Source organism: Pararge aegeria, chromosome 8, assembly GCF_905163445.1.
Source record: "Pararge aegeria chromosome 8, ilParAegt1.1, whole genome shotgun sequence".
Classification (NCBI taxonomy): domain Eukaryota; kingdom Metazoa; phylum Arthropoda; class Insecta; order Lepidoptera; family Nymphalidae; genus Pararge; species Pararge aegeria.
In genome coordinates, this window is record NC_053187.1 from 12,792,568 (window position 1) to 12,820,547 (window position 27,980).

General features: G+C 33.6%; 1 protein-coding gene across 6 annotated transcripts; it reads right to left on the reverse strand.

The window, feature by feature from the left end:
- Positions 1–40: 40 nt before the first annotated feature.
- LOC120625750 (zonadhesin-like) lies at positions 41–27,948 on the reverse strand. Of its 6 annotated transcripts, none has more exons than XM_039892935.1 (28): positions 27,874–27,948; positions 26,046–26,252; positions 24,839–25,039; positions 24,293–24,481; positions 18,358–18,480; positions 17,551–17,742; positions 17,102–17,299; positions 16,218–16,418; positions 15,946–16,137; positions 15,069–15,263; positions 13,489–13,680; positions 12,565–12,762; positions 11,460–11,660; positions 10,617–10,796; positions 9,388–9,576; positions 9,041–9,235; positions 7,997–8,173; positions 7,712–7,903; positions 7,405–7,599; positions 6,252–6,437; positions 5,609–5,679; positions 4,873–5,016; positions 4,565–4,768; positions 3,925–4,023; positions 3,683–3,823; positions 2,583–2,804; positions 2,201–2,345; positions 41–298 (listed from the first exon to the last, which is right to left on the reverse strand). In XM_039892935.1, exons 1-28 carry the CDS (start codon positions 27,935–27,937, stop codon positions 168–170), a joined length of 4,824 nt encoding a protein of 1,607 aa, XP_039748869.1. In that variant the 5' UTR covers positions 27,938–27,948; the 3' UTR covers positions 41–167. The 6 variants fall into 6 exon arrangements, with proteins under 6 accessions (XP_039748869.1, XP_039748868.1, XP_039748870.1 ...); XM_039892934.1 differs by having other exon boundaries at positions 162–609; XM_039892936.1 differs by lacking the exon at positions 18,358–18,480 and having other exon boundaries at positions 162–609.
- Between the last annotated feature and the right edge of the window lie 32 nt (positions 27,949–27,980).

The window sequence follows — 27,980 nt, forward strand, 5'->3', positions numbered from 1 at the left end:
GTAAAATAAGTAATTAATGGTAAAATAAAGAGTGCGTTAAATTATTTATTGAAATTTTTTTAAATTCTTATTTGAAGCAGTTTGACAAACAGATATGTATCCAAAATTTTTTTACATTGTTAACAATTTTTTGTACAGAGTCAATAAGTAACTTAGTGTTGATTAAATTATGACCCTACATATATTCCACAAAATATAGGAGTAACTTTGTATAATATAAAGTAAATAAATGGATGGTCAGCTTTAAATATAACGTTGTCCACAGGTATAACAGCCGCTGAAGCACGTACACCGATAGCTAAAAATGAAATTTGGAGCTCGTTTAATGAGAACCACATATATTAAATGAAGAATTTTAGAACATTTATTTTTATTGTTTTACAATTATAAGACAATCACTTTATTTAGCTCTCTATGGTAAAAACTGAAAGAAAAGGTAACGGTAACAATAGAATATTGATAAAACTATTTTAGGAAGTTAAACATCTGCAAAATAAATTCCACAGAAAATCGGAGTGCCTTTATATAAAATATAGTATATAAAAGGATGATCGGCAATAAATTCGATTCTTCGATTCACTTGAGCTGACGTAACGCCTACCATGACAGCTGGAAAAACGATCAAACATTTATAATGTATTCAATAACTGGCTCCAATGGTCAAGCGGTTAGTGTGTACTATTAGGCATAAGCAGATCCTGGGTTCGACTTCAGATCAGACCGAAAATGGTTATTGGATTTTCATATTGGGATAATAATTGTTAAAGCCGGTGATCAGCAGGTGGACGTTAATAAGCTGAAGATGACGGTGAGGTTGTATTTCTTTTATAATATCAATTGACGGACCACGTAGATGGCCCACCTGATGGTAAGTAAAAGATCATCGCCTATAAACAAAGTTAGTTGATAATTCCTCCAAGTGTAGGTAAAAACACTAATAAAAATTATAAAAATAACAAAGTTATACTTTTAGAAACAAATACAAAGCGCTACCCTGTGTTCATCATTCTGTCTGTAATTACACTGGAAACCACGCTCTTCAGACCATACACAGCAACGCTACTTAGCGGCAAAAATAATCATGGTGCAAGTAATTCTACAGACAAGTTCTATCACATAAAGCTCCACTATAATTACTGAAAGAAAGTGCTCAAATTCTCAGGAGATCATGACCAACGTGGTTTTCTACTATAAGAATTGCCAAAAAATGGCGGATATATCAGATCTTTCGATAACTTCAATCCTATTAAATTCATAATGCAGTCAACTTATAAAATAAAACTAAACAGTTTCGACATAGACGAATAATAAATATCGCTGATATTAAAAATAAATGCTACTGCGACATTGACTGTTAAGTGGAGAAACGAGTAGAGTAAATAACAAGAGTAGAGTGAAGAAGTAATAGCTGTTCCGTAAAGAAAAGTGGAAGCCTACACGCTTTTTGATACTGATCACACTGAGTGAAGTAAGTTGTCATTGTTTGTTATGGACAACATGGACAGCTCGTCCGGGGAAGTACAACCACCTTGCTTCCTTCTGCCACTAAGCAGCAGTATTGCATTGCTGTGTTATAGTCTGAAGGGCATGGGTGCCGGTTTGATCACAGGCACTTAACATCTATGTCTCAGGATGATGGACACAGAGCGGCACGTTGCAGAACGTTTTCCTTGCATGCCCAATGCCCATGTTTTTCACATACCATCAGGTGTGTCTAAAGCTTGGTCCGCCAATTACAACTTTAAAAAAACCAATCATTTCAATGAAAAAGCTTAAAAGTCTATTATTGTATTATTTAATTTGTTAGTTTTTTTGTTCCAAAATTTAAATATTTGTTTGCCCCTTTTTTTCAATATCATATCAGAACATATAAAATCACATTAACTCTTGCCCTGAAAGCATCTAACTAAATTCTATTGAGGCCTTTAAAAAACCGAAAATCAAAAATCATACATTATGACGGAGAAATTTGTGGATAAAAAAATACTACTGAAACTTCAATCCTTTTTTGAATTCAATTCTAAATGTAAAATTATTCTCCAAGGCTATAAGTATGAAGTCTAACAATCCGCACTTTGGCACAATCCTTCAACCCTTTTCATTCTAATTGGTGACTCGTGACCGATATAGTAAGCCGCTAAAGGGTTGATAAAGATGATGATGATGAGGAAGATGATGATGAAGATGAAATGGTACAAACCATTAGCCGCGGCAGCTTCTGATCCTGATTCACTGACAATTATTATAGCTTTTTGCGTCGCACTCGAGACGTAAGTTGGTACTGGATCTTTAAATATACCGGTTAGGTCCGAATTAGTAGCTTTGAAGAGTGCTCCCGCATTAGCCTGAAAAAAAATTTGTTTTAAGATAGTTTGTTGTCCATAATATAAAAAAACAATAAAAAAAACTGTGCAAAGGTTTGAGTGTTAAATTTGTGTCCATACTTAAATTTTTAACATACAATTGTAACACAAAACAAAAAGGACGCATTTGGTAGACGTCTTGTATGGAAAGTTTTTTGAAAAGACATTTAATGAACAAGGATCTTTAAAAAATTTAATATTCATGGAAATTTTAAATACCTTAGATAACATGTCTTTCAGATCTGTTGTTGTTGAAGAATTAAAAATTGGCAATGACAAATCTAGATTAACTGATTTCAAATTGCTCAAAATGTTACTCAAGGGATACTCGTAGTTTGAGTCTTTTAATTTATCAAGCATAATGTTAAGTCCATTTATTTTTTTCTTAGGTAGCCACACCATAAAGGAAAAGTTGGCACTTTCGTATGGCAACTGAATAACCTGTCAAGATAAGAAAAGTTATTAGAAATCATTATCAAAATGCATTATCAATATTGTTTAAACATTAATTAAACAATATTGTTATTCATAACATCACTGACACTAGCCCAAGAGTATTTTAAGGAGAAGGTCTGTAAATGTTTACATAAATCACTAGCTGTTCGCGTTTTGTTTTTAAAGCATGTCGTAAGAACCATTTATTTGAGAGATTTATGACAGCAGCAGCAGCAAAAATAGTCAATTACGCTATGTTTACTGAAGTCACTAATAGGACCACTTTGAAGAATTTAGTGTACGTCGGATTCAGCTTTCATCACTAACAACGAATAGTTTAGTTTAGATTAAGAGAGAAGATATTAAAATACATGTTCTGTAAAAAGCGTTCAATTTAGGTGCAACAGATATGTTTAAGATGAGTAAGTATTCTTGAACAAAAATCGGGTTTAGTTTTTAAAAACAACTTTTTCAATTAAGTTAATATAAAACGATTTATTTGAATAAGAATTAATACTGCGATATAAATGTAACCCACTTTTGTAACTACCGGCGCGGAAATCTTATGAAATTTTAGAATACAAAACTTGCTATTGTGACTTAACTTTATAAGTAAGATATATTTCTTTAATCATTCTCAATTTTTTTTAAAGTAAATGTCTATATTACTTCGTGATAGTTTAGCTTTCTTTTGATGAAAAGTTTTAATTTCCTTAGTACTTTTGGAGTCTATTGGGTACAAATAAACAAACAAAAAGAAAATCTTCCTTCTTTTTAATATTATTATAGATCTATTAGTAAAATTTCTGTTATTGTGTAAAATGGCGCTTGCAAGCATTCAGCTGTGCAGAACTGTTTATACTAGCACAGAGAAAAAAAAATACCTGAGCGTCTATATCACTAATTTCAGCGTATTTGTATGACCCCGTTCGGCTCATCATATTAACTTGCACTTTTTTGTTTTCAGTAACATGAAAGTCTTGAAATCTTGTATTATCTGGATTGAACTGTTTCTTCCAATTTCCCTGTGCATCAAAAAGTTAATTAATTATTAAATACGGCAGGTTAGGTTATTAATGACAAAATGAAATAAATATTCTCGTGAAAAACTTTTAGATTTATTCACCTTGAAGTACAAAGCATTTACTAGTACTAAAACTGTATCGCGGTCGAATGAATCTGGCGATACAAGGTTTTTGATTAAATGTTTTGTCTTCTCCTCCACCTTAAAATAAGAAAAAAAAATCAATATTTCAATCGCGTTACACATAATGGATTCCAAGTTTCAAGTTTAATAAGGAATCTTTTTAATCAGCGTCACACAACAAGATTAAAATACTTCAAACAATAGGAAACCTGACACTGATCTGGCATCACACTTCTTCACTCAGCGTTATTGCTTTAACAGTTAAGATCCAGCACAATACTTATTCGATTAAGCCAAACGTGACGTCTGGAACATACTAATATAGAATTGTTATAGAAAATGGAATATATAGAAAGAATAAAAAAAACTATTTTAATTTGCGTGGGCATAATTGCTTTGATGTAGTCGATATAGTTGATGTCGTATTGTGGTTATCTTCTTAACACTTTATAATACATATATCTATCTACAAAGTGTGTTTGTAGTATGAATTCATTTAGTTAAAATTATTATATTATCTATATCACTTATACACATTTGAGCGATCAATGAATAAATAGTATCTATCTACATACATAGCAAAACTAGTATAAAACTGCAAACTGAACGGAATACTTACCCATTTATTTATAATATTAGCTGCTTCGTTTGCGTTGCCAAAATCTACATTTTGGGCTTCGGCTTTCATTACGACCTTTGTATCTCTTTTAAAATCATCAGATAACTCTAGTTTTACAGTAGCGAAAATTTTTTCTGCCAGATCAAAAGTGACATTCTTTTGTTCACTTAGTGTATCCAAATAGTACGGCAAAAATGAACGAATCTGAAAAGGAAGTATCTAATTGTATCAAGAAGATAATGTATTTTTGAAAAATATAATACAAACAGGGAATTAAACATTAATTTAACTATGTTTGTTCTACTAACCTTAGCTTTTGATTCCAAATTTAAAATTCCTAAAAGCTGTTCCAGTAAAATCCCCTTAGCATAAAGTGCTAATTGTGCCAGAAGAAACAGAACACTAAATGGTGAAAAAATTAAACTCACTCCTGGATTAGCTTTTGCAGCTTCCTGTAAGAGAACCATTGGATTTTTTTTAAATTTTTAAATTACAAAATTCCATATTTCCGTCCCAGCAGAGAATTTTGGTATAATAGAGGAGTGATAAAGAAGAAACCTCGGCTGGCTGGGTAGAGTTTGAGCAGTTTAGACAGCATCATCATTACCATCGAGTAAGATTACGTTCAAGGGCTAACTAGTAAGTAGTATTGAACTCATAAAACTCACACTCGCACACGCACTAGCCTCTTTTACGAGTATCTAGAGTTATGGGATCTTTATCTTTATGCTATATCAAAAAACAAATATTTTTTACCGTTTAGTGTAATCCAACACATACGTTGGACTGACGTCCCTACTCAAGTTACAGTGATACTATTTTATTGAATGTTAAAAGTATATAGTATTTTATTGATTTTTCCGTGTGGTTATGGCAAACCAGAATACAGTTGTTACCAGTTACAGCGTCCTCTGTACTAATACTACAATCTATTGCGATCACCAACCCGTCTGCTTAGCTGCGTGATTATGTGCAAACCCTTCAGTTTGAAGAGGCCTTTAGTCCAACAGTGGACTGTTATAGGTTATGGATTAAAGTACTAACATAAAGAAACTTTTCAGTGAAGGCAACGTTCCCTTGTTCAAATTGCTTCAGCTCATTATTTGTATCAGTATCTGTTGAAAAATATATCGATTAATGAAGAGGTATTTTTAGAGGTATCTGCACATTTTTGTATACTTATATGCTTACACAAGTATATATTTATAAATGATTGGAAATGTATATACTACTATACTAAATATAGTAAATAAGTACTAGTTACCTCGAAAATTGCTGGTTTTCGTGGCCCGAAAAGCACGTTAAACCGTAGGTAAGTTCTAAAATTTCATGATCACTGGTGATAATGATACACTAACTAATAGTGATAGTAAATCCCAATGCTGGATTGCAGAAATAAGATATCAACCTTATTATTTAGACATATAAGAACGAATTAGAGTAATATTATAGTAGAAGAAGAAGCGAATGTAACATATTGATTCATTTAATTTAGTTACGTTGAGGACACTTCGTTAAAGGAACGTAAAGGAAGACAAAGATGAAGCTGTAATGTGTCGTTTGTTTTCCTTGGATAAAAAGTAGCCTATTTTACTCTTCGATCTATCAACTAATTTTGTGCCAAAAATTAAGTAGATTGGTTGTTTAGTTTCAACGCACGCACAACATTACACATTCAAGTACTTACCACAGTCTTCTTTTGATACGCATTGATAATTTTTATTTCTAAGATAACCTTCTTTACAACGACATTCTGGAATGCATACTGATATCCGTGTTATTTGGTCAATCGGGTATTTTTTCCCCATGCTTTCACATGTTTGTGGATGCACACTTTTACAGCCTTTAACTTCATTTCGGCCAACGCAATTAACTGTAATATAATTTTTATTATAGTTAGTTATATACTAAGGCCGGGTTTGGCCACGTGTTGCTGTGGTTTTCTGGTTTTTTCATTAATAGGTACCTAAAAATTAATACGCAATAAAAATATTGAAAACATAAATTGTGATATAAACTATAATTAAGTAGAAACAAAACACACAGTAAAAAACGTTAAAATCGCTTCAATAGTATCGGAGTTCATCCCGGACAAATATCGCGACACTGGAATTACATCCATTACCAGTGTTCATTAAATAATGAACTAAGTATGCACTAGTAAGCAAGATGCATTTCTTCAAGATAATGCATTCCGGTGGCCAAGGCTTCTATAACAATATTTTGTCCCTTTGGTCGATCAATGTCAAAAAGTGATCAATGCTAAAAATATTATGTGTAACAAATACCTAGTGACAATACTGACGACTCATGTTATGCTTAATAAGCTCCAGCGCCTTTAAAATGTATGCATCCGGTTTGTTTTTGGACTGCTTAAATTTGATCATATCTCGGTGTACCGAGCTTACTAAATAGTTGCCAATCAGATTACGTGGTGAACTTGATTTTCTGTCCTTCTTTTAAACTATTTATTACAATCAATTATCTTCCTCTCATAAATTTCTGATGTTTTCGCTTTATTTCTGACTCTGCTTCTCGTATGTGTAATATGTCTTATAATCTACTTGTGTATATATTTATGTATATTTGTTTCAATTATGTAAGTATATATACATTTTGGTATATATTTATATTAGAACACTTTTGGCACTTTCCCGTTCTCTTGCTGTAAATCCTGTCTACAAACGTTGACTATAAAAGATCGCTTGCAGCAATAAGGCCACCTTTGTATGTCTACAATGTATTTCACTTTAAATTACCGACATACTCATCTTTATTTCATTGAGTAAAGATTTAATAATATATATATGTGTAATATAAGCATGAAAAAATAAACTTACGACATTGATTTCTGGGAACACAAACACCTTTTTCATTTCTGTAATGATTGTCGGAACATCGGCAACTAGGTTTACATTCTGGGTCGCCAGGTTTTGGAGGAGCTTCACATTTATAAGCTCTCTTTAAGGCAACGCAAGTTTCAGGTGGACATGTAGCCGGGCACTCGTCAAAGATTTCATTTTTCCCACAGACCGCTTAAATATATTTGAAAAACAGGTAAATCAACATCATCTAGATAATATATTTTTTACATCGATTTCAATTGAAATTAAAACGAAAAGTAATTAATCGATTTTGTTTACTTACGTTTAGGACACTGCGATATAGGAACACAAGTGTTGTTGTTGTCGCGAGCGTATTCTTTTTCGCAATAGCACATTTTATTGCAAACGATGTTTACAATGGGGCATATGGTTTGGTTTTGTACTGCTAGTGTAGAACAAACATTGTCACATGCTCCACCACATGAAAAATATTCATTGGGGCCAGTACATTTAACTGCAAGAATAATGATAAACTTAAAATATAATAAACTATTGACTTAAATGCACTGCTTATGTGTCAATATAAAAAATACTCGTAAGTACTTACGACAGTCTTCTCTCGAAATACATTGGTTAATTTTGTTTCTAAAATAACCTTCTTTACAACGACATTCTGGAATACAAACTGATAGACGTGTCTTTATTGGACATTTTCCGATACTTTCACATGTCTGAGGGCTCACACTTCTGCAGCCTTTAACTTCGTTTTGACCATTGCAATTAACTGTAACCCAATATTAATTTTAGTAAAAATATATGCAATTATAAGTACATAAAGAAAATCTCCTTAAAGTGGATTTTACAAACGATATTTATAGTATTTCAGCAATTATTTAAGTCCTTTACTCATCAAGGCATAATGCAAAAGGCATGTCACATGATCGATATCAAATCGACATCTTAATGGAATATTAAATCGCTTGGCAGCAAGTCTTTGTCGTTTGGTTGATGACTAGCCACTGCCGAAGCCTCTCACCAGACCAGAACGAAAAAAACTAGAAATTATAAACTCCCAAACTTCCACTTATAAGATCGCAGCACTAACCACTGCTCTAGTTATGTAGTTCAAATTCCTACAAAGAAGTAAAACACCGAATCGACTGTGGTGAGCAGCGTTCGGGAAGCCTACTGACAATCTATCATCTAAAATTGCTCTGTACCAAATTCTGTGAATAGTATGTGTGGCATCATATTATGGAGTATCTCTACATTATTAAAAGGGAAATGAGAGAATTCGTAGAAGTAGCAGATGGCGATATAACTTTGGGGTTCGAATGTGCTAGAGTGAAAACCCCGATCTAGAAAGTACACTATTTGTAGACAAGGGGGCCCTTGTTGGAGTCTAGAAATATTGTGCTGAGACGACAAAAAACGTTGTACCGGGATTTGCTGGACACAAATAAAAATCTCTACCAAAGACCTAGGTACAATGTACAGCAGTAAACGTTCTATGTTGAGATAATGATATAGAGATAATTTTATTAAGATCCTTCATATCTGTTTACTGGAGCCCACTTTGTTTAAACATTCTACTTTTGATAAACATATTATCTAATTACATGCAAGTATTATAAATTTATCTAAAACTTACGACATTGATTTCTGGGAACACAAACACCTTTATCATTTCTATAATGGTTGTCGGTACATCGACAACTAGGTTTACATTCTGGGTCGCCAGGTTTCGGCGGAGCCTTACATTTATAAGCTCTATTTAAGGCATCACAAGTTTGAGGTGGACATGTAGCCGGACAATTGTCGAAGATTTCATTTATTCCACAGACCGCTAAAATATATGAAAAATACAGGTAATACAGCATCAAGATAATATTTTTATACATCCATTTGAATAAAGAATAGAGAGAAAACTAGTGTTGAGGAAAAAATAATAAACGTAAAAATAAGAAGGTAAGTGATTAATCGATTCAGTTTACTTACGTGGACACTCCGATATAGGAACACAAGTGTTGTTCTCATTGCGAGCGTATCCTTCCTCGCAATAGCACATTTTATTGCATACAATATTAACAATGGGGCAGACAGTTTGGTTCTGTACTGCTAAGGTAGCACAAACGTTATCACATGCCCCGCCGCAGGAAAAATATTCCTTGGGGCCAGTACATTTTACTGTAAAAAGAAGTATACATATATTTTGTCACTTTAATTATTCATACGTAAATTAAACTTACACTGTTAAGCGATTAGAGTATTTGATTGATGATAGCTATTTATGGAAGTTTTATGTTGCAATGGGGCAATTATGATTTAATAAGAGGTTAATCGGCAAAGTAGCAAGACGAGACTGCATGGGAATTACAGTGCAGTTAGCGTACAGTTAAAATTAAAGCAATATAAATGAAGAAAAAGTTATGTTTTGGGTTGGTTTTAGTAAACATAAATATTTTACAAGGAATAAAAATTGTTATCAGGTGGAGTATTTTTCAATTTACTGTCTGATGAAAATATCGTCGTTAGTCGTTATTGTTTAAATCAATTGACATAGCAATAACAAAAGTAATCTCAAATTTTTAACGCAAATAATTACTACTGGTACAACGTGTAACCGAATTACGAAATCCTGTTAAAGGTGCATAAGTATATTTCATAAGAAATCACCCTGTAAAAATATTAAATCAAAAGAAGCATTTTATTTTTTCATACAAACTAATTCAAAACATTCTTTGTGTTTACTTATGACAACCTTACTGAAGATAAAAGACCGATACGCGCGTAATACCTACGCGCTAGATAAAGTGACAGCAGTGACTTGATTTTTAATTTTGCATGTAATGTTAGGGTTGTAAACTTATAGCGTTCGTTTTCACAGATAAGTCTCAGAAACAGCAAATAATGTACCTCTAAAGCATGTAAAGTAATATTTCGGTTTTCATTTACACATTGTATAAAAAAAAATTGATAGGTTGATGACTGATCCGACCGATATTTTTCTGTTCTCAGATGATACAGCCTAGAACGCCGAAGGAATAAAGTTTATGCTTTTTTAATGCTTATGGTATTAGATTAGTTTGAGACGATGGTTATGGCGTATAGAGAATAGATGGCTATGTATCAACTGTTGCCTTTCCTTTCGTTAGCCTCAGTTAATGAAGATTCGCATTTCGATACAGATTTACGATAACGAAATAAAGTACGAAAAATAAACTTACAACAATCATCCTTTGATATGCATTCGTTAAGTTTGTTTCTGAAATAACCTTGTTTGCAACGACATTCAGGTGTGCAAACTGCAGGTTGTAACGGGCATGAGTATTTTTTCCCGATACTTTCACATGTTTGAGGACACGTACTTTTACAGCCGGCGACTTCATTTTCTCCATAACAATTAACTGTAAAATAATATAAATGGTAATGTTTGTAAAGCTAACAAAATGAAGGCCGATTGGCGCAGTGGGCAACGACCCTGCTTCCTGAGTCCAAGGCCGTGGGTTCGATTCCCACAACTGGACAATATTTCTGTGATGAACAAGAATGTTTTTCAGAGTCTGGGTGTTTATTTATATATTATAAGTATTTATGTAAATTATTCATAAAAATTATTCATCTTAGTACCCATAACACAAGCTACGCTTACTTTGGGACTAGACGGCGATGTGTGTATTGTCGTAGTATATTTATTTATAATTGTATGTATGTAATCGCATTACTACATTGTATTCCAAGTAAACGTGATCACTTATGGATTTCGTAGGAAGGCTCAGGCCGACACAGTACAACGAGTTTAGAAGCTAAATATAGTTCGGAGAACCGATGGACATTGGGGTCCTAAGGTTCTGCCATGGCGACTGCACGCAACGATAAACGCAGCGTTGGCAGACCACCGTCGAGGAGGACAGATGAAATCAAGTCAAGGATTAACCGCAGGTAGTCGCGGGGCTTAAGCGACACAAGACCGTGGTGTTTGGAACTCCCTACAAAACACCTATGTCCAGCAGTTGACGACTATTAGTTGAAATGATGATGTTGATAATGAATCAAAGTAACCAACTTACGAGGGCACTGATCAGCAGGAATGCACGTTCCATTAGCCGCTCGCAGCTTCCCTTTTTTGCATCGACATCCTTCTCTGCAAGCCCCTTCAATTAAGTCTATACATATAATTCCCGGCTGGGAACACTTCCATCTCCCGCAACCACCATTCTCACAGCTATTGTAATCTTCATCAGCTCCACATATAACACCTGGTGGCTTAGCTGTAAAAAAAATTAATCTTATTGAATTAACCTATAGCCACTATTATTATATTATTACTATTATAAAAACCAAGTAACTAGAAGCAGAATATCGCCAGATAAATTTAATCTCACTAGCTGACCCGTGCAACTTCGTCTGCACCAAATCGGTTATTACCGAAAAAAACAAATAAAATAACATTTTCTAAAAATGAATCCTAGCTAGATCGATTTATCGCACCCGAAACAAACTAAATTTCATGAAAATCGTGGTAGCCGATTCCGAGATTCAAATTCAAGATATATATAGATTCCAATATATACAAGATATATATATACAAGAATTGCTCGTTTAAAGATATAAGATTCAAAAATCAAACTAAAATATTTTAAAATAAAACAAGTTAGATTCGTAATGCAGATGATTAAAATAAGTATATTAACATTTCTATACTTATTGAAATTATATGGATCGAATGTCACAAACTGAAATATTATTATAATACCTACTCATATATTATTATATATTGTTGCTATATAAATAATATATTAAAAATATTAATCAGCATTCTCAACCCATTACTGTCCCACTGAAGGGCAAAGGTCTCCTCCTAGGCTCCTAATGAGAAAAAGGCTGTAGTCCACCACGCTCGCCAAGTGTACATTGGTAGACTTCACTCGGATATGAGAACATTATGGAGGCCTTTTAAGGCATGATGTTTTTCTTGACCGATAAAACCATTAATTGTATTGTTAACCCAATTCAACATTACATAATCCTGAAAAGTTAGAAGTGCCTGCCGAGGATTGAACTCGGATTTACCGCAACGCTATCACCGGTTTTAAAATTCAGCTTAAGATTTTTAAACTAAGCTAGAAAATTATAATAGCCATACTAGATGGAATTAACTAAATTGGTACTAACGACATTTATCTTTTGGAACGCATTTGCCATTGTTATTTCTTAAATATCCATCGACACATCGGCATCTTGGTTGGCAGCTTGGATCACCAGGTTCTAGATTCGGCGAGCATAAAACAAGGTTTGGTTCAACACCGCATTTTTCACCTGGACATGTTGATGGACAAATATCGAAGACTTCGTTGAATCCACACTTTGCCTCTGGAATCAACATGACGTAGATATTATAATCCAGTCCCTGAAATAATGCGTTCCTAACGCCTGTCAGTTGGTCATATAGAACATTAATAAACGGTTGTGATTGTAACAGTACAGTATGAAATTTAAAATAAAACACACTTATTGAGCATTTTTTATTTAAAAAATTTAAGTTGATTTAATGATAAATCATTCGTAGGGCTAATTAATGACTAGAGTAATCGATTGTTTTCCAACATGGTGGTTGGAAACCTTTAAAGTCAATTATTTAGCTTTTCCATTGATTGGTGATTTTGACTTACACTTTAACTCTTTGCATATTTTATCATGTTACTCTGCCATTTTCATCTGCCTGTGTGTTTGTCTTCGTGCTTGAAGACCAAAGTCTTCGAACAGTGCGTGTAGCCAGTGCTGATTTCTGGCTCAGACACGTGGTCACTAACTATGGGTCTCATAAGATGGAACGCTCAGAATAATCAGTAATATGGAGATCCGTAGAGGAACCAGAGCTACGCAGAGAGAGTTAAGGAGAGTAAGTTATTCAAAGTAGCTTAAAACAGCTTGTGTTTGTTTATTTAGTTTAAAAAAACGAGCTTTTGAGATGATTATCAACCCATTGCCGATCCACTACAGGGCATGAGTCTTCTCTTAGAATGTAAAGGGTTGGGTTTAGGTCTAGTCCACCCCACTGGCTGAGTGTGGATTCTCACACAAAAATTGCAAACTTACCTGGGCATTGATTAACAGGGACACATGTTCCATTCTTAGCTCTTAAATATCCGTCATCACAAAGGCATCCCTTGGTACAGAACTTTGTATCAATTCTCACGCATGCAACTGGTTTCATAAGATCAGAACAGTTTCTTTGTTCACATCTGGCCTGAATACATGACGTTGGTCTTTCGTTCTTTGGGCAAATCGCTACAAAAAACAAAACAATCTGTACTCTCTAAACCCTGAAACTATCAAACCATTTTCAGTAATCTTAAGAGCTATTTTATACAAAATTACGAAAGCTGTAATGTCTCTTAGTAATTATTATATCTCAGATTTAAGCAAGCTGAAGAAAACGCGTGAACGTGCTGTTGTATCCGTGCGTGCTCTGATTAAATTGTTCTTATTACGTCACAAAAATATTAATCCATGTTTTATCTAAAATAATTCAGCGAAGCCTGAATCTGTATACGTGATTTCCAACATAAGACATTAGATATAAATACTCACATAAAAGTAAAATTACTATGAAGACAATTTTATGTACGTAAACCTTGCCATTTACATAATAAAAAATATTTACCGCATGACATTTTACGTCTCTATAACATTTGGTACGACCCTTAGTTTTCAGCAGGGACTTATCCAATAGGTAAAATAGGAGGGTGTATAAAAAAGTAAACGTTAAAAATAATTAAAATAAAGAAACAAAACGAACGACAGCTCTTAGCAAAATATCAAAACAAATTAAATTCAATTAAAAAACCATAATACGCACAAAAATTTCAACGACATTAAAACCTTTAGTTTTTATACTACCCAATAAAAGGAAGAGGTTTGATGTCTTGGTTTCCTTATTTATTGTTTGTATGTTGGTTCATTTTTCTTTTATATTTCCAAAAATATTAAATATTTTTTATACTAAGTGATTGGTGGTTATGTCGTACTTTTTTGCATCTACATACCACATTGGTCCTTTGGTACACAAAGTCCTTCTTTGTTTCCCAAATGGTTATCGATACATCGACAACCCGGTTGACCTTCTTGATTAGCCGAACACAAAATTAGCTTTGGATCGACATCGCATCTTTGAGGTGGACATGACGTATATCGCGGTCATAAACTTAATTTTTGTAAACGTTAATGCCACACGTGGGTGTTTAAACAAATTGAAATACTGTAAATCTTGTACGTTAAATAGTGCATTACTAGGTTATGTACTATTGATGGAAAATCCCTGGGGGAGCTAATACGCTACTAATTAGGGGTATAATATAACTACCATATCCCTTAAAGGTTAGACTGGCTACCAGTGGCGAGTATACAGGGTATGTACGAAGCGGGCAGATGATATAAAATATAGAAAAAATCTTCTTCTTTTAATAAATCTTACAATGCTTAAGTTTTTTAAAATTGGTCCTGGAGGTTGTTTAATTTTATATCATCTGACCGCTTAGTGCGTACCCTGTGTTGTGTGCATATCCGGTTTGCACGCTACAATCTTAAACTGCATCAACACTTACAATCAGGGGACATTGTAGTCGGCTTGTTGTAGGCTTAACTTGTAGTAGAAAAAATAAAACACGATAACATACGGCATTCGCTTTTAGGGACGCAAACATTTTCATAATTTCTATAGAAACCATCAGCGCATCGACATCCAGACTGGCAATTTGGGTCACCAGGTTGTGGAGGGCGTGGACACCTGATAACTCTTTCGTCGACGTCACATCGTCGTGGAGGGCAGGGGGCTATACAGGTGTCGTAAACTTCATTAATACCACAAACAGCTAAAAAATAAAATGTATATCAGTGTCAGTCTTTAACGAATATAATCTATATATATATATATATATATATATCTATGGCTCACAAAATAATTCATAATCTAATACGATGTGTTTAGGTTAGTCTATTTTTTCTAACCTATTTTATAATGTAAACAATTTTCGTTACTTTCTTTATAAAAGTTTATTTTTAATTGTTAAAAAATAATAAAAACGTACTTACTGATTAAAGAAAATCTGTTCTATTTTTTGTTTTTATTTATTTTATAATTTTAAAACATACTTTACACAAAAGATTGTTTACATACAAGTTAGAAAAATTAAGTGTAAATGGTGTGAATTGACAGTTAAAAATATTATCGTGGTATACCCGTTTAATTATTTTTAAGAAATGTTGATTAACCACGAAAATCTTAGTTTAAAATCTTTAAATAGCTAATAAATAATTAATATTTAGCTAAAATGTTTATGTAGCTTTTTGATAAACCAGCTGGGTGCTTTAGTTTTAAGAACGAATCACGAATGCATTATTCTCAGTCCTATAAAGGTGTCTGTGGTAAGCCTACATAATTGCAATCTTGAACAACAAATCATACTTTATACAATATATAAATCCGAGAAATAGCGGCACGGCTACCACATACTACGATATACGAGAGCACAGCTAGCTATATGATAAACTTACGGGGAGGACACTTCCTTATTGGTATGCATATGTTGTTACTATCACGAGCGTAACCTTCTTGGCAATAGCACTTTGGGTTGCATTTTTTGTTGGTGATGGGGCAATTTGTTTTATTTTGTATCTTCAAGGTGGCACAGACGTTGTCACAAGCGCTTCCACAGGAAAAGTATTCATGCGGACCATCACATTTAGCTGTGTAATTTTTAATTAATTTAACAAAAAACAGTTTTACATTAAAGGAACTGCCAAGTTTTGTGAACAGAAAAACTTACGTGGACACTGATCCGCAGCAACGCATGTTCCGTTTTCTGTCCTAAGCATTCCCTCTTTGCAGTGGCATCCTTCTTTACAATCATCGTCAAGCATAAGGTTGCAAATTTCTTGTGTTTGTGCACAGTACCATATGCCACATCCACCGTTGACACAGTCTGTTGGTACTTCATCAGGGCCACAAATGACAGTTGGAGTTTTTGCTAAAAATATTAATAATTTCTAGTTATTGTCTAACGAAACGAAATTCGGACTATGCATGTAATGCGGACGACAGAAACCCTTTAGAAGTATATTCAATAAAATACCAAAAATTATACATGAATACTGTATTTTTTTGTTAGGAATATCGCTGCATGTAGGTAATCCTTAAAGATTTATATTCGTAAATACTATTTTATCCATTCATTTATCATTGATTTTATTACACTAGAGAACCAGGTATGGAAAAATATGTTGTATATTTTCTTTAAAATATACAACATATTTTTTTTAAAGCCTAGTTCAGGTGATTACAAATGATTATTATTGGTTCAATCTCTAATGACGTCCCAATACGAAAGCAATAAGGTATTGTGGATTAAGTTCATAACTGCGTTTGACAACGTAGTGGTGTAGAACAATTTGTTTTCGAAACTGTATAACTTGGGATGTTATCGCAAGCACTTCATTGTGCGTTAAGCGTTTAATTGTGATTTTTATTTTTTTGCAGCTATTTATTTATTTACTGATTTTAATTTATAATACTGAAAATAATGATGAAATAAATTATATTGTTATCATTAAATTTAGACTACAATAATAAGACATTTTGTACAGATTTCACACAGCTATACAGTCAGTAAAAAAATAATAAAAATGATTGAGAGTGCATTATCATACTTACGACATTGATCTCGAGGTACACAGAAACCATTGTCATTTCTAAAATAGTTGTCTTTGCATCTACAGCCAGGTGTACAGAATGGGTCACCGGGTTCCGGATTAGGTAGGCATAGCATGACACTTGGATCTACACCGCAGTTTTCACCCGGATATAGTGGTGGACATGAATCGTAGATTTCATTACATCCACATTGAATACCTAAAAGTTAAATCATGCTGTTTTAGTACAATAAAAAAGTCGCACAAAACTATTTGAGATATTTTATTTCCCGGAAATATTTTCCGTGATCCGCAGCCTACTAATGTTCCACTATTGGGTCAAGTCATACTTTTTCGAGGATGAGCGCGACTATAGATCATAGATTTATTTCGTTAGATTATTTGGTCATAGCTACCAAATAAATAATTTTATTATTATTATCATTAACGCATTATAAGAGTGTAGCAAACCTGGACATTGATCAATAGGTACACAAGTTCCGTTTTCAGCTCTTAAATATCCTTCCTTACAAAGACATCCATTAGTGCAAAACTTTGTGTCCAGTCTCACACATGGAATTGATTTCAGAAGGTCCGAACAGTTTCTAGGTTCACAAATGGCTTCGAAGCATGAAGTTGGTATTTCGTTTGCCCCACATGAATCTAAAATCACAATTAATTATTCTAACCGTTTAACTCTTAAAAAATCACAATTAATATTAATATACCTATAGTTATTTATCGTCTACTACATTCATAAAACAAATAAAGTGCAAATGAAGTGCCTAAATCATTCTCAACATAAGGCTAATATGCACCTCTAACTTTTCTAAATTGTGCGCTTTTAAGAATTAAAATCACTAGATTTAACGGTGAACGTAAACATCGTGAAGAAATCTGCACGAGTGAGAGTTCTCCGTAAATTCTCAAGGACGTGTGGCGTCCACCAATCCGCACTTGGCCAGCGTGGTAGACTACATGCTAAAACCTTCTCACTGAGAGAAGACCCATGCCCCGTAGTGGACCGTTAATGGGCTGATGAGATGTTGATGTTATGATGATGAGATCCACATTGCTTCGTTGTGGGTTGTGGCGTTTAGGGCTTTAATCGTAACCGGGCGTGGATGTTCTCTCAAAACGAGTAGGGGTTAGGCCGTAGTCCACCACGCTGGCCAAGTGCGGTTTGGTAAGCTTCACACGCCTTTGAGAACATTATGAAAAACTCTCAGGCGTGCAGGTTTCTTTACGATGTAGTACTGCAAATAAATGATTATTTACCTTGAGGGCAGGGTACAGGGACGCAATTATTGTTATCATCACGAGTGTATCCTTCTACACATCGACAATCTTCGTCAATCGAGCCGACATCCGATAGATATTCGTTAGGGCCAACGCATTTTACTGTAAAGATTGTGATATGATTATGAATTCTCATTTAAAAGCAGAGCTATATTTTATTATTTTGACTGAAGGTAAAACTTTTAAGCCGAAAAGGATGGTTAAGTACAGTTATTTAATAAAACAGCTTGACTAAGCTTCGTAACTCATGTTAGGATGCAAGTTTCGTAGCTCGGATGGGACCTTTGATACAGATTTATGCAGCCTGGATCTTGTTAGTTATAACATACTTGATCAAAATGTTATTACAGTTCTTTTTCATGATTAATATATGTAATATATATTAATCATGAGACAGAACTTCAAAATTTTAATAGTATTCTAACTCGCTAAATCGATTTAACAGTTAACTATAGATTAACAAACCTGCACACACAATATATACAACAAAAACATATGCTATTAAAAACAATACATTTTTATGACGCAAACTTTTCATCGTAGGTATGGATCTATGTTTTTTACACGTGTTCAAACAACCGGCTTACGTGTATGGCAAAAATATGTTCATTTCGTAAATCACTCGTGGAAGCTGCGACATGGTCTGCGTATGATTTCTCGTGAGATTATGAATGTTTTTATTTTCGTACCCTGCCCTTCCATCCTGGGCTCCTATATAAGCCATGTTAGTGACATGGTTAGTTTAAACTCGTTTTTTTCTCACCTTTTTTTTTATGTAAACAATCATTTAATTACTTTTTTTTTTTGAAAGTGCGTTTAAATTTGTTTAATACAAAAATTGTTTAAATAAATGAAAAAAAATGAAATAAAAAGAGATTTCCGCTCATAATATATCTATTATGAAAATTAAGCTTAATTTGCTATACTGCGCGAAAAGCAGGAGAATCTGTATGGTGTAATTTATAATTTCTTTAATCCTTATACTTCACTCCAAACAGATCTTCGGCAATGTACCCTCTACGCACGATTTGCTCCGACACCGGAGCTCCCTCAAAATAGAGAATAATTTAAAAAGTTTGTGTAGCAACGCCTATCTAACTATCCTTTATAGTAGTGTTACTATATACTACATGATAAAGTAACAAACATCCAGACTTCAGTTTACAAAATCGTTTCCAATAATATTATTAGTAGCAATCTTATTGTTACTGCATATTTTAATAGCAAAATCACGATTCCGTGTATTATATTTAATTATATTATTTTTTTATTATGAGATGCGTCTTTTTACAATTAAGTTGTAGTTAACAACGTTGGTTAACATAAAAAACGGCTAAGTACGAACGATATAATCGCACTCACTCACACTTGCACCGAGGGATACATCAGATGAATAAGTATTTAATTGCAACGATTATATTAACTGGGTTTATGAAACTATACATTTTATTGAAATCCTCACCATCTGCCGGTCCAAACAAGTTTGAGATTTTGTTTAATCTAAATGACGGAACTAAATTTAACGTATATAAAAAAACCCTTTACCGAACCGCACTGTAAAATTTTGTTTGGTTGAGGTTTACTGCCGATATTCAAAGAAGTTAGATAATTAGAGACTTTATTGTTTCTGTAATTTATACATATACTTCTTTTTATTCTAATTAATATACATTTTTCGATAAAAAAATTACGGAGATAAAGAAGGAGAAACGGAATTGTTTTATTATTTACTTCATGCGTAAACACAAATAAAAAAATTTTTTGGAATGTGCCTAAAAAGCTTTTCAATATTATATGGCCACTTCGGACTTGTGTTGTAAAATTTCAAGCCTACGATTTGCAAATAAAAATAATTAACTTTTTTGTAGTCCTATTATATTGTGGCACTTTTACATACATTCATATAAAACAAATTCTAAGTCGTGCAATAAGGAATCCGTTTTTACCATTTTGATACGGAACCAAAAATATAAAAATACATGAAAATATTCGTTTGAAAAATGGGTAAGACCAACCTATATTTCAAACGAGTTTATAAACGTAGGAGATTTTCAATTCGATAGGCAATCACAAGAATTTTGGACAGAAAAACTCAATATGAATAAAAACAATGTTCTGAACTGGTAATCAAATCAGGACCTTGTGATCCGTAATTAAACATGCCTACCACTACACCATCGAGCATAGACAAGTATTTCAATTGTTATCGGAAGGCTTGCAGTTACATCTTCCAGTTTCCAGCACATAGGCAATTTGAAAGAGTAACGAGTTAATAGAAATGTAGGCTTCGTTGCAGTGAACGGCGTATTTTGTGCCGAGGATCAGCCTAGCTGTTCAACCGGAAATGCATTATTGACACCATTTCGCGCGTGCATGGCTTATAGAGTAATTAAGTTAGGTTACGTATAAAGTTACTTTTTATAGTACAATTTTCCAGGGCGCGTTTGGAACCCTCGTAGCTTTAGTTTTAAGTTGACGAATTTAGTTATCGCTATTAACTCATTCCTATGTCATATTTTACATGTAATGTACGCATCAAAAGTGTCATCTATGTGCCTATTTGAATAAAGAAATATTTAACTTTTACTTTGACTTTGACTTTACTTCTAATTAAGCCGTGTGGTTCCGGCTGATCAGAATGATCAGTTGCCACCATCCCTCCTGTGCAGGTGACTAAGAGAATTTAAGGGAGAACGGACAGTAGCCTTCTCATTACTATTACTACCGTATGAGGGATAACCAACCCATCTGCCAAAAGTGGTGATTATAAGTAACCTGCAGTGGACTCTTACAGACTATTGATGAATTCTTCTTTTTACTATGACTAATGTAATGAGAATTTGCATAGCGATTATTCGATTGTTTTTCAAGCGTTGCTCATTTATTTTTGTGGACACACTCATAAATTTGTTTAATTGTGCACGTTTCTTTTTATTTACTCAAGTTGTATTCAATAGCAGAACTAGTGCCATAAGAAGTTGGCTGCCATTTTAACATAATTGTTAAATACCTAACACGAATAACATTTGAATAAACATAATTTTTTCTTGTTAATAGAATAATAATTAATCATTTAACAGTCTTTAAATATGGTTATGGCAAACTACACATTTTTTAACTTATGACGCATATGTTTTTACTTTTTCGATGATTTTATGTCGACGATAATATCCTTAACCTTGAAAATGGTCTTATATAAACAACCCAAATTGGATGATAGCGTATAGGTAGTTTACCTACCATCTGGTAGATATACAGAACTAATAATATAGAAACTAAAATTTAAAAAAACCCGGAAATTCAATAGAGTAGTGAAAAAAAATGTAAATCTTGGACCGATTTTCATCAAACATAGCTTAGAACACTCCTGACTAATATAAGCAAAATAAACAAAATCAAAATCGGTTCATCAGTTCGAGAAATACGATGCTACTGACATACCCATGCAATCAGGGCCCGTGGATCAACAGATTTCAATTAATGGTGGAACCACGGTATACCTGCCACGCGTATACGCATGGGCTAGTATCGATATATAATTTTATATTTATGTTTAAGTGTTTCACCTAAACCGTAAAAACTGTGGTGAATTTGTAAATCATACCGGTACGACATAGGTATTGTTAGAAATGATTTAATAGTGCGTAATATTATTTACCTATCTTTTTGGTCTAGTGTCTATCTTGTTCAACTATAAATCACTTCTGGGTTCATTTCCCGGTAGGGGCGAAACATAGTTGAATATTGTCATTTTCATCTGACATCTATCTATCGGAGCACTTTAATAAATCAGTCCAGGTTCAATACATAAACATTGTTAAAGCCCTCTAAATCGCATTGGTGCAGCGTGGCGGGGCATCATCATCATATCAACCCACACCGACCCCCTACGTGTCTCCTCCCACAATGAGAAGATGTTACGCTGGCCCAGTGCAGATTGGTGGAATACGGCCTTGTGCAGTCCTTGTGGTGCGGCGTGGTGGGTATTTGCTTCATATACCTCTGCTATGAGAAGTGGTCTGTGCCGTTAACAGGCTGACTATAATGAAAATGACTAACTAACAGTTTATTTTTGAAAATTAACATAATTTTACATTCAAGAAAATTTGTTTCGTTTCATTTTACTGAATAAAGTTATCTATAAATCAATTTATATATGTCTTATTCTAATAAAACGAAACTAAGTTAAACGTCAGAAAACATTTTAAGATCTATAAAATATAAAATGAAATCCTACCTGTGGCATATGCAAATGTTGCAACGCAGACATTGATGGCTATAGTTAAGAGCAACCGGAACATTTCACCACACAGACACTGTCTGAATAATATTAAAGCTCGCACTTATTTTTATAGCCAAATGTTTACGCTGCGATGTCTGAGTAGAAATGAGTGGGGCACTCACTTTAGGCATAATTTTAAAACGTGAGAGCAAATACTTGCTCCTCTATATTGTATGCGTGCGAACTGTTCAAACCTTGCGCTTACCCAAACAGGTGATAGCGTTAAGGTGGACCAAGGGTAGTTTATTTTTAAAAATAAGATTTGTAGAAAGCATCTCCCAGCCGGTATTTGTATACAATTTTAAATACTTTAAACTTCAGCTAACTATTCAAGTCTAAGAAATATTTAGAACTACTCGAAATTGTATGTCGATACTCGATTTTAGTTACTTAAACAAAACGTTTTGACATACAAAGGTATACATCATACGAATGAACGATATGCTAAGTGAATAAATTGCTTTTTCATAGTCTACACACGCTAAACAAAGTGGATGAATATGCACTTCAGTCTTCTGTAATTCCTGTCATAGTAACTGTAATGTGTCAGTTCTTGTCATGTGATCTTTTGGGAGCAAACACATGCAGAAGGTATATTCAACAGTATGGAGTAATATATTTTAAAGTAACCCGTAGCAATTGGAAGGCGCAAAGTGGTTTAATCGACAAGTTAGCCGCGGGCATCAGGACAAAGATCTAATGTATAAAATCTATAAATTAAAATATATAAAATCTAATGCGGATTTAAAGTTTTTTTTTAAATTGGTTCCAGATCTTACAAGATCTAGATAGCCAAAATTCAAGCACATCGGCGGAACAGGACAGATCCTAGTTAAGATGCCTTCTGGTCTTGCTAAACACACACGGGGCTATTTTGATCTACTTTTCCGTTTTAAAGTAAGCCGGAAGATACGTTGGCCCAATCCGCTCAAGATTTTAACTCCCATTTGCAGAACATAATATTTATTATAACTGAGAGAGTATCAGTTAATTAGTGGCTATTATGGATTACAACTTGGTCCATCAGCTAGTAGTCTTTTGGTTTGTCTCGCGTATCGGTGGGCTAAGGCGATTGAAAGTAATAAAAATATAAAGATAAATTAGCTTCAGCAAGGCGAAGATCGGGTTTGGCATAAGGTACGGTAAGCTCTGAAATCGACTATCCGTGCGCGAAACTGTATTTGCATAGCCAGCTTCTGTAATGGTCGCAGCATTAAAGTAGCAAGCACCGGTTTTTGCTTAAACCATAAGCTTATTAAGGATAGCGTGCCACAAGGCTCAGTTCTGTCCCCTACATTGTTCGTATTGCATATTATTGTCATGATGCATGATAAAATCATCAATTGTTATGTGGGCATGTACAGTTCTCTCACGTGAAATCTAGAAGCAAAGTTGTGGAATTGAGAGTTCTCTCGACCATTTAGAATTGAATGGGCTACACAAATATTATGCAATTTTATCCCCTCAGACTTATCTTTGCGCATTCATATTTGGCGTTGATGAAGACATGTTATCTTAATGTTCAGATATGGCTTAGAGAGTCCATAATAATAAAATATATGAAATAAATCTAATTCTGAGACCCTAAAATAATTCAGGCTATAATGGGTTAGATAAGTAAAAGAAATATACCTGGACATTGATCAACTGGTACACATTCCCCTTCAGCATTTCTTAAATATCCATCCTTACAAAGACATCCATTTGTACAAACGTTTGGATCCACACATTTGATACTTTGTTCTTGAAGGTCAGAACAGGTTCTTCGTTCACAAACGGCTTCTATACACGTCGTTGGTTCTTCATTTTCCCCACACAGGTCTAAAATAAATAATAATATTTTTACTAATAAACTTGATTAATTAGTAAAAGTCTACCTGTTTTTAACTCAAGCATTTGGAAAACTAGCGAGTAAAACTGAATAAATGTAGTTAATCTTGGAATCTGATAGTAAGGTATATGATTCCAAAAACTGTAACTGTGACTAACTTAAAAAGTTTTTTTTTTCCAAACTAGCTTTGGATATAGAAAGAAAGAGAAAATCATCAATTGCTTTTCACTTAAAAAAAAAAAAAGATATAAGCACTTTTGAAACGTCAAGTATGTGGGTGATTGTTAGTAAAATATTGGATTGGATAATAAGTAAGATTTTTTCATAAGAAGTATGTAATTACTAACAAAATTCATCTTGTGGAATGCATTCATCGTTTCTATTTTTACAGTAACCATCAATACATCGGCAAGCAGGTTGGCATCTTGGATCACCAGGCTCTGGATTTGGCACCAAGCAAAATATAAGACTTGGGTCCATACCACATTCTTCAGTTGGACACGTTGGTGGACACATGTCAAAAACTTGGTTTTCCCCGCATTGTGCATCTAGCAAAAAAGGAAATAATATCAGGTATTTATTGTCTTTTATTAGAAATAAAATGTCATTGATTTATTACTTCGTTTGCCTCAGATGATACGACAAAAAAAAACTATGATCTTACCGAATTTTCATCACCAAAATAAAAGCATATAAAAATAAAATATTATTCATGTTTACGTTCATACATTTATAAATTGACGGTTTTCCTGGCTCTGCATATAATGTTCATAGACAACGATGATCACATAACATCAGGTGACACGCTCGCGCGTTCGTTTTCTCGATATATTTATTTTCATTAAAAAAAATGTTCTGCAGATATTCATGGGCAGCGGTGATCACAAAACGGGTATTATATTCGTTAAAAAAAGGTTTAACTGAGGCAGGTCTGTTTGTCTGTCATGTCTTACTCTTAAGGTTATTTTGGGCCCTGATGTAGTATATCGTCAACATCACATACATTATTTCCACGGGCATTTGTGTGAAATTCTTAGTAGTACTTATTGTGTATACAGGTTTCTTTATCTCAAGCTATGAAACAATTATTCAATAATATTTATGTAGGTATAGATGAACCAAAAACCTGTATACACTGTATCTATAACAAAAAATACGAATTTATGACGCTGTATTGTCTACGTCGATTCAACAACAACTAATATTATGCTCGTTACTTCTTACACGTGTTTAATAGATATTTATTTTTAAAGGCAATGGTGCTATTATAAATTTGTTTGAACGTAGCCCTAAGGTTTTGCACAAACGACTATTTTTTTTTGTATCTTATTTATTAAAAGGGGGTTTGGTCACAACGTGACTATGCCACCCCATGGATACTAAACATTACAAAAAATGTTTAGCTTCCATAGGGGCTCAAGATTTTGGATTAGGTTGGTTATTAATTAATTATAAACTAAAATATATATATTATAAACTAACCAGCTACAATTTTTAATAGTTATATTAAAAAAAACCATCATTAATAATCATATTATTTTAATGTTTACTTACTTGGACATTGGTTTACTGGTATGCATGTTCCGTTCTCCGCTTTTAAATACTGGTCTTTGCAAATACATCCTTTTTTGCAGAGACTTGGATCAATCACCACGCTTTCTAATGGTTCACTAAGTTCGGAGCATCTTCGATATTCACACACACGGTTCACGCAGTTGGATAAAACTTCGTTTTCCCTGCATCGCTTGTACCTTTGATTCCCTATTTAAAGAGGCCTTATATTATAGATCGCTGAAACTTACTTGTCCAGTATAATATTATGTTCCCGTTTCGGAGGAATTTATATCCGGCATAAAACTTGTCAGTTAACTCTTTTCAAACATCAATATTTTTTAATTATTATTTTATCTTACGGCGATAGACTCGTGGTGAGGGCTTTGATCTCTTTCGGGCGACCTAGTACTATCTCTGGCACGCACTTTTAATTGCTCAGAGTTATGTGCGTTTTTAATTTAAGCAATTAAAGATCAATACAACACAGCATACACAAATGTGAGGTGAAGGAAAACATCGTGAGGAAATGCTTGCCTGAAAGTTTTCCAGAACGTTCTTAAAAACGTATGAAGTCTAACAATCCGCTTGGGCTAACGCTGTGGACTATGGTCTAAACCCCTTCTCATTTGAGAAGAGATCTGTGCCATGTAGCAGGCCCGTAATGGGCGACAAAGTTGATGATAATGATTTTATCTCGTCGGCAATCCTGATAATAAAAAAATATATTCTGTAAGGTATCATTGACTTAGTTTGGTTTGAGCTTGTGGACTGGAGTCTAAAAATACCATATGTAGATGATTAACAATATATAGATGAATAACATATGTAGATGATTATTAGGTTAATTTCAAGTATCTAATCTATCTATCCAATATTTAATTTCAATTAAAAAGCTGGTTGATCCAAACCATTAGACACCAAATTCAAGCCAGTCAAGAAACGTTACGATCACATCAGAAGAAACTAAATTAGCATTGCAGTTATCCGATTTGTTTCAATACTTTTGTTGCTGCGCTCCTGGTAAAAGTAATATTGGATTTTACGGCATTTTATTCTTATTATTTTTATTTTACTTGCGTGGCAGAAGGTAAATATGATAAATAATGTAGACACGGACTACTTACTGGTTTATATTGAATCATAGTTATCAGTTACAAGTAGTGTTATGAAGTGATAATAGTGGCATAAAAACCAGAGGTTGTTCTTATTTTATGTATTCCCATGAAATTAAACTTTGTTAACTTATAGTTTGCACTTGCGTAAAGGTAATAGACATAAAATAATTATTCAAAAAAAAAATTTAATGATTAATCATCTGATTTAACACCTAAACTAACAATCGGTTAAGACAAAAGGCAAACACAACATGTCATGTTTGTTTGCGATAAAACTTCTAGCAAATTATTAAAAAAAAACAGCTAAGTGAAAGTTGGACTTGCCAACGATGTCACATAAAACATTTCATAGTATTGACATTGACAAAAAACATCAACAATTAAGTTTGCTTTATGAGGATTTTTTAGGGTTCTGCACCCAAAGGGTAAAACAGGAACCTATTACCTATACCGTCTGTCTGTCTTTCTGCCAATCTGTCATATTAGAACTACGGAATTAAAGATCAGTTTCTTTTTTTTGTGTCCAAAAAACTCAGAGAATGTCAATGAAGTGATTAGACATTAATTATTTATTCCTAAGTTCCTAGAGGAACAGGAAAATAAAAAGATTCAAATATAAGACTGAGCCACAGCAGGGCTGGGTTTAAAAACTTAAATTCAAAATTGAAACGATTGAGGAAGTTTTTAATTAAAAAAAAAAAACAATAACATACCTGAGACGAATGCAAGATTCACTACACAAATAAAGGTGGCTATTAATGAAAAAGACTTCAACATTTTGCTGTTAATGCAAAACGTCTGTTCAATTTTCAAATGTACG